This window comes from Syngnathus leptorhynchus, chromosome 5 (assembly GCF_054491065.1).
Source record: "Syngnathus leptorhynchus isolate UIUO chromosome 5, UIUO_Slep, whole genome shotgun sequence".
Taxonomy (NCBI): domain Eukaryota; kingdom Metazoa; phylum Chordata; class Actinopteri; order Syngnathiformes; family Syngnathidae; genus Syngnathus; species Syngnathus leptorhynchus.
The window spans coordinates 12,879,136-12,891,440 of record NC_141199.1 but is presented as its reverse complement, the minus strand read 5'-3'; the positions used below and the strand labels follow the sequence as shown (position 1 = coordinate 12,891,440).

At 39.7% G+C, this 12,305-nt stretch overlaps 2 protein-coding genes across 5 annotated transcripts in view; one reads left to right on the top strand and one right to left on the bottom strand.

The window, feature by feature from the left end:
• Nucleotides 1-12,305, top strand: part of adgrl3.1 (adhesion G protein-coupled receptor L3.1) — a 112,191-nt gene that overhangs the window by 37,928 nt on the left and 61,958 nt on the right. For all 4 annotated transcript variants that reach the window (XM_085911126.1, XM_085911127.1, XM_085911125.1 and 1 more), the window contains exon 4: nucleotides 413-626. In XM_085911126.1, the coding sequence (XP_085767252.1) occupies nucleotides 413-626 (214 nt within the window). The remainder of the gene's footprint in view (nucleotides 1-412; nucleotides 627-12,305) is intronic.
• LOC147057012 (multiple PDZ domain protein) overlaps nucleotides 1-12,305 on the bottom strand; it is a 103,130-nt gene that overhangs the window by 69,397 nt on the left and 21,428 nt on the right. The gene's annotated exons all lie outside the window — the stretch shown is intronic.

Sequence of the window (12,305 nt, the reverse complement as noted above, 5' to 3'; positions counted from 1 at the left end):
TTTCTTTTCTTTTTTTATACAGTCTGGCAGATGTTTCATCAGCCAACAGAGCATCATCAAATCAACTCATTTCAAAATCAAGGGAGTGAAAACCAGCAGCCAAAGAAGATCTGGGGCAGATCAGTCATTTTGGGTCTCACTGGGATCGGTGACATGTTTCCTATTTAAGCGCTGAGAACGTGGAAGTTTGCATTGAATCTGAAGCCAGAGAGCATAATTAGGAATCAGCAACTTTGAGTTATCTTTTGTAAATCTGTTTAATTGCCAGAAAATTAAAGTGATGTCAACAATAGTTGCTGTTTTTCAAATGGATAATCACTCTTAAAATGAACAAACTGTAACATTTCTTGCTTGCTTAAAGAATTGTTGGATTCCGTGTGCCGGTCAAAATGACTCCTGATGTGTATTGCAGCCTCCAGCCGCGCTCCCATCCCCATGGCAGTGGTACGGCGGGAGCTGTCGTGTGAATCCTACCCCATTGAACTCCGTTGCCCTGGCACGGACGTCATCATGATCGAGAGTGCCAACTATGGCCGCACCGACGACAAGATCTGCGACTCGGACCCGGCGCAAATGGAAAACACTCGGTGCTATTTGCCCGATGCCTACAAGATCATGTCACTCAGGTCAGTGAGTCATTATTATTAATATTATTATTATTATGTACACAAAATAATAAAAAAGATACGAATAACTGTATAGTTATGCAAATTAATATTATCTATCTATCTCGTTAGATAGATTTTTTGGGATATCTTTTCAAAATGTGTTCAAGACATGTCCTGCACCGTTATCTTTTTTTTTTTTTTTTTTTTTTTGCAATCTCTCACCTATCAAAGTGTGAACAATCTTAAAAACTTTTATATTTTGAACTTTTTGATCATCTGACAAATAAGAGGTTCATCCCTGGGCTGCATTGCTTCTTTATATGATTTGCTTTGAAATTCACAACAAACCAGTAGAAGTGTGTGAAAAGTAGACCAACAAAATGTTTACGGACTCAAATAAAAGAGCTGTATCCTAAAATTCTAGATGACTAGAAACGTATGTATTTTTTTTTATATATATAGAAGATTCCTATATACAAGCAAGCATAATCAGCTTTGTAAAGGCATCATTTATTTTATTTCCCAACTCTGAACGTACAAGTGAAGCAAATGATGCGATGGGGGTAACATTCAAGACTTTGAGCATTGCCACAATTTCTGTATGTTTTCCATATTGTTATGACTATTATAAAGAAGCAGAAAAAAAATCTCAACTCTTCAACTCTACTCGTTATAACTTATTAGATGACAATTTCCCTCATGTCCGTTATATGTAAATAAAAGCCTACTTAAACGTAAGTGACAAAACAGAGAGACTAAAAAAATAAAACACCTGCCATCCGATACGAGCAAAGGAAGCGAGCGCGTTGTCAAATGCTCATTTTGTATTCATCCTCTTAAAGTATCAGTGTCAAATTTTACACTTCCCACATGCTAACTAACAGTACCAAAGTTGACAGCAAACAAACACAACATAGAAATGTCACAACAACACAGCAACATTCCTGCCATACCTGCTAAAATGGCAAAAAAGAAAGAAGCTGTATAATGTAGAACTCAAAGTAAATGGTGCTCCGCCGCACGGCCTTATTTGTCACATTCATTTTCCTGCAAGCGTTTCTTTTCACCAACTCCCCGCACCGTTTTTGTTGTCCATAAATGAGTCACTGGTAGACGCCAGTGGTGCATACGGAGGCATAAACAGTTGAGCTCATCCGAAGAATTCATCATCTTCCCCTGAACTAAAGAAGGTGTTTTTATTCCAAAATCAATTCACACTGTGAATGCGTCAAAACATAAAAAAATCTTTTGGTAAGACATTCTTGAAGATACTGACAAGTGGGCCATGCAATTACACTTGTTGCAGTTGAACTTAAGTTGTCGAAGGCTTGGTTATTACCCCTGCCAAAGGGCTGCTGCTGCTATTTTGCTGGTGTGGAAGAAAAGATCCAAATTTGTGATGAATTTCATAAGTGGTTGTGATGATTGATAATGACTTTTTTTGTTTGTTTGTTTTTTGAATGGTTACTTGATTTGTTAATGTAGCCCATTAATGTGGAACGAAATATATATTTTTTTCTTTTTCTTAATATTTTTTTTACGGCTCATCCATCTTTACTTTTCTATTGAAGTGGAAACGGGGGAGAAATAATTTCCAGGTTGGTGCTAAGTGGTATTGTTGTTTGGCCTTGGTAGATGTTTGTGCTTTACAAAGTATCATTTGAGCTCAGGGTTGCGCTCTTGGAGCTACAAATATATCAACGTGTTTTAAAAGAAAATAGTTGAAGGATTACCGGTGGCCTAGTGGGAATATATGACCTTGATTAAATGTGAATTGAAAATTCCATATGAAACGTTTATCTATCAGTGTAACCGTAGTTGAAATGAACCAATTGTGATCTGGATGTCAGAACATGCTAGTTGATAACACGAGATACAAAAATCCACCCCAACAGCCCATTGAATGCTTGGAGGTCACCATTTAATTGGCTGATGGAAGGCATTTCCTATTAAATGATAATTAATGTTTGATACAATCCAATGTTTACTTTTATGCTGCCACTTTTGCTTTAATACCGTTTTGGTGTTCAGTCAATGCATGTAAAACTGATAATAGATATACACCACTTAAAGGTAAAAGTAATCAGGGAATAGGAAAAAAAAATCAAATAAAAAGCACTAAATCATAATTGGGCATTAAGAGCTGCTGTGCAAATCTAGCTCAAGAGGCTTGATGAGAAGTAACTGGAACATTATAGCAGAACAAAAAGCAATGCTCTGTGAAATGAGGATGTCCAGACAGAACTAATTCATTATGGCACCATGAGTAACTTCATTTCCTCACATCAAGCCCCATCCTTCCATTATTTCCACTTGTGCTACTTTTATCTGCACCTCCTTGCCAAATCCCCCCCCCCCCCCCCCCCCTCCCATCTCCACCAAATTCAAAATGCATCTCTATCAAACCACCGGTCTGTCACGTGACTACTCTGATTGCGACTGTTATGGCCTGCCTTCCTGTCACCACTTGCTCTGGCAGCGGCAGGTTGTGTGGCCACTTTTCCTGCTGTACTTGAAATCCATAATTTACTTGCACACATTTACAAACCCACACACACATTCATGTTGGTTCACACGCAGCTTTCACTGCCCAGGGGCTACTCCAGACTTTAAGCTCCAATTAGCAGAGCCAGAGGCCAAACGAAATCTTAAGGGATCCTACGTTAGAGGTGACTCAGACCAAGAACACTTTAGCACATATCCAGTACTCAGTTTGTTTGTGTGTGTGAGCGAGAGTGAAACATTTGTCTGTTACGATGAATTAGACGTAACTATTATCCTTTACATTGGGGCTTTTAAAAAACACAACATTTGTTGAGTGCAATGAAAAAATTGAGTATATTAATTCAAAGAAAAAATGTGTTGTCATGTTTTATCATAGTAATACAACACAAGATGTTATGGTATTAATATGAAAACCTGTTCCGCATTTAATTTTACTTTTAAATGTTAATAATCTAATATAAAGCCCTTGAAACAAATGTTAAGTCATTCAGCTCTTAATTGTTTTGATAATGATTATCCTTTGTTTTTGCCAATCCGATTGATAATGGATGATAAGCGATGATAACATAAATGTTTTCTGTGGTCATCAAATAGGCCGCGCTATCGCTTCAAAGTACCAATTTAAAAATGATGATCTACATTATCATTGACTAAAAACAAGCCCAACAAGACAAGATTACAGACATTTTGTGCATGTTCCTCATTTAGTCTGGTATGCTCTCATCGTACAAGTATATTGTCGTTGGAATTCAACTCGACTAAATGATAAAATCAGAGCATGTTCCACCTGCCCGGTGTTTCCTCGCTATCACATTGTCCCTCCTCCAGCTCACCAAGGCCAAAGAGCTTGTGTGTGTTTTTATGTGCGTAGTTGTTGTGCGAGTGTGTGCCTCTACCACATAATTGGTCTTGATATCAAAGCCTCATATCTCCAGAGGGTCTCACAAGGCTTCTCAGGCAACCCGGAGAGGACCTGATATGGCAGCGTTTCCCAGATTATCTCCCCTTTGGGACCTGGTGGGTTGAAGGTTGAAACAAAGCGGCGGCCATGAAAGTTACGCCTAATCTGTTTTAAGCGCGATAGTGGCATCGCTTGAGCCGGTCAATGAAGTAGGCCTTTCAAAATGGCTACCGATAATTTTGTTGTCATTATTATTATTATTTTTTTTTGATAAATCAGGATCCCAGCATCTTTCAAAGATGTCATGACGGTTAAATCGTCAGCGTTGTTTGGTTGGGTGCGCATTAATGTATCTCCAGGGGGAGTTGTGTGGAGGCGTGTTATTCTTGCTGCAGTTCAGTGATGCACTATAGGAAAGCGCTGCACGAAGAAATGCTGCATTGCCTTCAAGTGATGCTGTTGTGTTGACATAAAAGAAGCCTGATGGCTTCTCGGGATACGCTTCACAATGCTCCACTTGTCCCTTACCAATACTTGAGTGCTACACGACCACCTTTCAGCACACTCTCTCTCTTTCTCTTTCTCTATCTCTGTCTCACTCTCTCTCAAGACGAGCCACTCGAGGCGCAAAGTGTGGACATGATGGCCAATGCGAAGTCATACACACCCCACGCACTCACTCCACTTGGCTACCTCCCCTCACTGCTCTCGGGATTGAAAATTACTTGCGGACTTCAAACAGACTTTCTCTCGACAGCCACGCGTCGCCTCTCCCACCTTCTGTCACCTTGCGGGGCCCCCACCTCGCTTTCTTCCTCACTCCTCTTTGCATCTGTCTCTCAACTCTTCTACCTCAAGCAATCCCTCAGTACACAAGCAAACTTTGACAGGACACACACTTGCTTTTTCAAACCTGTCCACTACAATAATCAATTGGTATTTTTTAGGGTTGGGCCAATACGAAAGCTTTTCTTATGTGTAACTAAAATACTCTTTTCTCTCTGATGCTTCTTTTTTAATTGCAATGTATGAAAAAAACATAAAAACTACAATTATTTATATCATCAGAATTGTCAGCCAGTTGCCAGTAGACGAAATTCTTAGGATTGAATCGTAACTGCCCCCCAAGCCCAGAAAGGTTTTACATATTTCCGCCATGTCTGACAATAATGCTGCGTTCAAGAAAGGTGGTGAGTCGGATTATCCCACTCTTACATAATCTTGCAAATCATATTTTGCTGTTCATAGTGTTCTTTTGTGACAGGAATGTTGATATTCATATTTTCATGATTGTATTATTTTAATAATATATCGTCAAGTAGTTATGATTACCACAGGAAGGAAAATAATCACAGTTTTCTTCCTCCTGAATAATTATTGCTCTAAAATCATTTTGGCTGTGATGAAACATAAAATTATAATATTGCTGTCACTCAACTATTTAAAATGATCACCTCTAAACTGAAGCATTTATAATAGACAGGTAATCTTAAAGCATAATTTTACTTCATAGCCATTTTAGGTTATGTTTTAATTGGAAGTTTGATAGAAAATAAAGATCACTTTGTTCCTCTTTTACTATCAAATTCCATTTGAACTTTTATAACATTTTACTGCTCTCTCTCCCTTTGCCTCTCTCTGGGGGACATAGTTTTGAGGTTGAGGCGCAGGGACTTATTACAGGAGTTGAACGCCACTTGTATTTATCCTCGACCTTATCTTTCCCAAATGTGCCCGGCTGCAGTCACACATGACCCTGCGCCAAAGCCCAATATTAAGTACTACGGGGCACTTTAAAACCCACACAACCACACACACACACACAAGCCCCCCCCCTCCCCGTGCTAGCTTTCTCACACATGCATGCTTTCATATTTTCTATGTGGAGTATTGGGAGGGGGATACACATCATTTGCTCTACTTGCTCATATATTGTTGCTATACGTTTCGAGGCGTCTCTGCACACATTTGAACCATCCACACCGGAGACTGTATAGCACCCTCTGAAGTTGTCTGCGCTTTGAATTTTACAAAAGCACTTGATTCAAAGTGGGGGGACTATAGGGTAAGCCATGTGCTGCAGGCTGCCAACACTGCATATATAAGCGGTGGACTGACTCTGCAGCCTTCCTGTCTGGCATTTTCTTTTCAGATGTGCGTGCACTTCATCTGCCTTCTCCATTTGATTCTAATCCATCTCAGAGAGAGGATGTATAAAACCTCTTCCACATTTTTATTTATTTAGTTTTTGCATTATGACTGTAAGCATGATTAATGATGCTGGAGTTGAAGCTCTGGGTCTTGCTAACTTTCTTTTCAGTTCATATTATTTATATACACTACAGACTCTGTCTCTAGGATATCATTGCTGTTCATCGTCTAGTAGTCACTTCTCTGTGCTAACTACTGTGCACAACAACAAATGAGGTTGTGTTTGAAAATGTCCTACATCATATGGAGATGTGTATATGATGCCGGCAAACCTGCACCGAATGACCTGGAGCATCCTGAGGGCTTAACTGTCACCGTTTGCTCGGGATGGTAATTACAGGACGTAGAGTACAGTACTATTCAATGCAGACACAATAGCACACTACGCCGTCACAGGTGTTAATGTGTGTGTGTGTCACAGTCTCACAATTGTACTGTGCTATATTTAACAGTGTTCTAACCTTTTTGTCGTTAATTGTGCTGTTGGAGTAGCTCCATCTTGCTATCTAACGACACAAATCATTAGCATCTTGTTGGATATGCCATTGTGCCTGGAAATTACTTTCAATGCAGAAGACGATAGCGGGTGCAATCCTAAAGCTTCAAATTATTTACAATTACGTTTTACAAATGTGATGGCTGCATGTAATTTATGTGCTAAAAAAGGGGTGTCAAACACATTTTTATTACAAACTGCATCGTAGTTATATGAACAAATCACAACGAATTGATGAATAACTAGTTTTGAAATCAAAGGCTAGTAAAAATGTCCAAATTTTTAAAATGAGGAATTACTGCTAGTAATGTCTATTTTTTTTTTCAAAGGTGAAGAAAATTTGCAATTTTAGTATGACACATTAAGTCGAGTCCCAATTTGCTTTGACGGGCCACATAAAATGATAGCGGGCCATATCTGCCCCCCGGGCCTTGAGTTTGTTCTAAAACTTGAAGCATTTTTACCAATCAGCAAAAAAGCAAATATTTTTTCTACTGACAGATCTGTATCCTTGTTTTCTGTGTACGAGGTTAAATTTCCATTTTTATGGCAATTTTTACCATTCAATGAAAAAGCAAGTATTCATTTTTTCTGTGCACAAGGTCAAATTTCAAGTTTTATGGCAAAAGGAATCAGCAGGAATTGGCATGTACCTGACAACCTGCAAATACATTATTTTCATGTGGGCAGAATATTTTTTTAACAAACGGCAGTAGTGGATTGTGCATCAATTGACCGTCTGACACATTCAGGCTGAGTCAAGAACGCAGGTGGAGATGGAGCGCTTTGACGCTTACATGACCTGCAAAATCGGGTCGGGACACACAATTGCAAATGCACATTGGTGCATCTGTTTGACAAAAATCCCACAAGACACGGCACTGACTCGCATTGGTGTTCTACTTGCCTTGCAGAGAGCAGCCTCACTGTCTGACATGTTAGCTGTATTTGAGCTTTGAAGGGGATTTAGAGTCTGTGCAGGCAGGTGGTCTTGGATTAAAGCGTGGAGAAAAAGTGTTTTTGCAGAGTGCAACGCGCCCAGACACACTGATGTAAGGAGAAGCGCAGGGATGTCAGTGGAGGTGGTGGAATGAGAAGGAAAACTATGTATGTCCTGGGATCAGACTAGGGGGAGGTTGCTATGGTTACCATTTGAGGAGGCGAGGAGGATGGCGGAGCTGGGAAAAACTACACTTGGCTATATGCCCACCTGTTAAGCATTTTGCAACCCTGTATTAGTTACGGCATCGGAAAAAACAATCTGTTGGAGATTGCTGACAAATTACTTTAATTAGAGTGCATCACTTCACATCTCCACAAATTGAATTAGATGCTGACACCATAATAACATTGCTTATACATTTCATCGCAGTGCTTAATGTCACGGACACTATAGATGATGCCCAAATGTCTTATCATTTTTTTCCCCCCCCTGCTCCATTTGAGATACTCTGTAAAACCTCCAGAGCAAATGTGGCATGCCCAGTCTGAAATGCATCGGATGTTGTATGTCAAAAATGACATGCTCGCAAAGGAGGAGGAAGAATTGGGCGAGAGTGACATCCACCAGCCAAACATTAATAATGTAACACATTTCAAAGCTGTTTCCCACTGGGAAAAAAACATTATTTTACCTGTGGCTTGTCTGACAGGCTGTACCAAAGCTGACAGAATTGCATTCTGGGACCGCACAGGAGTGTATTGGTGTTTCTGAATGTGCGAGATCTGTCATTTCTTTATAAGTACAGCTTGGTGGTGCTGGCATGTGACGCTTCACTCTAGCCCCTGCTAGACAGCCATGCACGCACGTGCACGCGTTCACGCACGTACACGCGGTCTGCTTTTCTTACCGCTGCCAATCACAATACCTGCAGTGCTTCCTCTGCAATTCAGTCTTTTGCTGCTATTCGACATGCAGCGCTCCATTTGTCCATTTCCAAACAACACAACACCACATCAAGGAGGTAATAAAGCAGAAATAAGGGTAATAGCATCAGAGGTATGCACTCTATGGGTGTGAGAGAGTGAGGGTATGGTCAGCCTAACTGCATTTTTATTCTACAGCTACATACAGTAAATATCCTGTCTGCTGTCAAATGACTTTGTCAGAGTCCCAAAGGACTGGAGGATCCTGAGGATAATCGCATTGCCCCCTTCCATTGGTGATTTTTTCACCAACAGCACTGATTTTTTATGCTTTTTCCATCTGCTCTGTCCTCACACTTTAATGTCTCCCAGTGTGAGGATTGTGACTTAATTTGTTTTCAGAATGTGTCACATTATACGTTTGATTTTAACCATGGGAGATGGTTTAAGGCTTCATATAAGAATGATGTCAAGAGTGCGTTTATTGCAGTTTTGTGGATAGTTTGAACTGAATGTATCTATCTTTGTAACATTACGTTGTAGCAACTGATAAAATACAGTGGGAAGTGTGGCACAATGTGGCCGATAGAATAAAGAGTAAATATGTGCACCACGGTTGTGTAGTGACCAGGATTTTTAAATATCCTCCAGTGGATACCCTCATAATAATAATAATAATAATAATAATAATGCGAGAGAGATTTGTGTTTTTCCCTATTTTTCATGTTTTAAATATGTTCGAAATAAAGATACATCAGTTCAATAATAATAATAGTAATAATAATAACATAAAATAAGAGAATAAATGGTTTTGTGCTGTTTGAATAAACACGTTTGGCACTTTAGTGTCTGCCTGCATTTTAAACGCAAATTCCTAGGTATATATGTATTTCAACAACAAAACATTGGTAATATTTTTGCATTCTGAATTACAGTCAGCCTTTTTGCATGATGCTCATTTTCCCTGGTTATGAAGTCAAACACTACTCTCCCTAATTCAAAAAGTTATTTTAAGGTACAGTTGCGACATAATATTGCTTTAATGGTAGCATATAAACAGCAGTTACGACGCAGCACAGCACAGATACAAAGTGTATAAAACAGCTGGGCATAAAGCTCTTGGTAATTCTACCAGTGGAGGGGAAACAAGTAATGGGTGTCGACTTGTGGTACAAGTCTCCCTGCTAACAATCTCTGAATGCAATTCATCACATTGATGTTGCCCTGCTCATTATAAAGTGAAGTATTGAGTGCCAATTTTCATAGACCAGTGAATAGACAACTTTGTGTAGTCTTGCTTTCCTGTAATTGTAGGCTTCTATTCTTGCTATAATTATTTGTAGGACTTTATCAGAAAAACATGGGCCATTGAAGGTTGTGGTTAGATTTTGAGTGTTTTATTTAAAATCTTTGGTTTCGAGGATTGTCAGCTTCTGTGCCCACATTAGGCTCTTTTTAATAGGCACAGAACCTCTTCTGGATTGCCATGACTTTTCTCAGTGTTTACATTTTACCTTCAGCATATGCTGGTAACACAAAGTACACAATTTTAGTAGCCAGAATTCTAAGTAGCCAGAAGTAAAGACAGTTTCTTTATCTAATAAAAAATTAAGCGACAGTTATTTAATTTTAATAGGAAGGGAGAAGGATCTAAAAAGAAATAGAACATTATTAATTATTAAATTTAAATAAAATTATTTCAATAAAATTATTATTATAACTTATTAATTATTTTAAAAAAATCTCAACTGTACAATATATGTAGACTAATATAAAACAACTGCTTTCCATTCTTGCTAACAGGTATGTAGAGCCCAAAAATAAACAGCATTTGTTGATCATTATTTTTTTGTTAGCATGTCTTGTTCCTACCGATGTGGGATGATTTTCCCAGTCGCCCACAACCATACTTTAAAATGGAAAAGAAGCAAACTGTAGTATATAATCGCTCCATTCCACACTATGTGTTTAGCATGTCCATACTATGTTCTATTTAAATGTTAATTCCAAAGACTTTGTGCATCACTCACTCCCAGACAACTCTTTCAACTCATGAGGATTATCTTCCAGCTCTCACTTATGCTGTAATTATATAGTTCCTCAACACATCTGTACTCAGGCAACTGACACCAATACGTACATGCATGCGTGCACACAAATATTTATTCCATTTTTTTTGTGTGCTTCCCTCTCACCACATCCACACAGGCATCAAACATGGGCACACTTGCACGCACACAGGCACGCTCCATCAGCAGCTCCGTCAGCCTCATCAAATCATTAGTCAGTTATGTTCATGTGAGGAAGCGAGAGGCAGAGACGGAGTGAAGGCAGGCCTGCCAAACAAAGTGAAAAAACATCACAGATGATAACAGCAGCAGCACCCATTGCAGAAGCGCAGCTCTGTCTTCGCCTGTCTGCCACAGCTCAGCTTTGTTGCTAGTTTGTTTGTGTGTGTTGCAGGGAAGAAAGCCAGCAGGCAAGGCTGTATCCAGGCCACTGCCTTGTTTTGATGTGGTCATGCTAATTAAAAAAAAAAAAAAAAAAAAAAAAAAAAAGGGGGTGGGAGCTTTTATGCCAACACCAGGCAAAGCACGGGAGAAACAGATTGAGTCATTTCCACTGTTGAAAGAATGTTCAAGAAAGGCGGATGGATACATGTGTGCACATTAAATTCATCACAAGGGCGAAACGCGACTCGTAAATTTTTGCTGGATGAACGCATTAGGAGATAAGGAGGAAGTGCAGAGGACATAAGGGAGTCGTTTTTGGATATGACTCAGACAACTGGCTCAGACCGAACAGTGACGTCAGCACAGGCTTGACTAAAGATGGAGGGAACGAGGGGGTGGTGGGGGGGGGCAATGGAGATGATGCTCCGGGGGTGATTTGGAACGCAAACGATATTAAGGAGAACACACTGTGGGCCAGAAAGAAACCGGGAATAGGAAGTCGAGCAAACAAGTCTGGGGAGGGAAGCTGCTGCAAAGTGAGTTTAAGACTGATAAACAGACAGATGGAATGAGAGACAAAGATGAGCGGAGGGAGAAGAATAATTCTCTGGCAGGAAGGATAAAGGCAATGGCAGTGAGAGAAATTGGTTTATGATCTTGGCTTAGGCAGCGTGTGGAGAAGAGAGAGATAAAGAAAGATGGTGCAGACAAAAATAGAGAGGCAAGGAGTGATAGCGCATAGAGTGATGGAGCAAGCAGCAAAGATTATGTCAAATCTTTGCTCTATACCCTCTAATTAAAATAGTAGTGAAAAACCTTGAGTGTTTTATGACTCAGCCAAGAAAGTTCAAGGACCTGAGCTGTCAAGAAGTCGAAATAAACATGCTCATACGTATTCAAAATGTTCTCCCTGTTGGCTCTCTCCAAACTTTTTTGCATTTTCTATTTCTTCTGCATTATTGCTTATTTAATGTGGGTCAGCTATGATTGCAATGAATCCTTTTTTTTGATGGAATAAAATTAGAGGCACTAAAACTGATGAAATATGGATGTCCATATGAAGGGCTAATAAGTTTTGACTGGCTATCAGACAGGTGAGAAGAGGCTCAACAGGTTGTTGCAATCGCTGCCATCATAACTACAGGAGCATTTGTTCAGCTTGCAGGTCGTTAAACGAGACTTTTTTTTTTTTTCCACTTGTGTGGGCCAATCATTCGAGTCCAATCAGTCAGTATTCACAGCCAACTTGCAATGGGGTCCCCCCA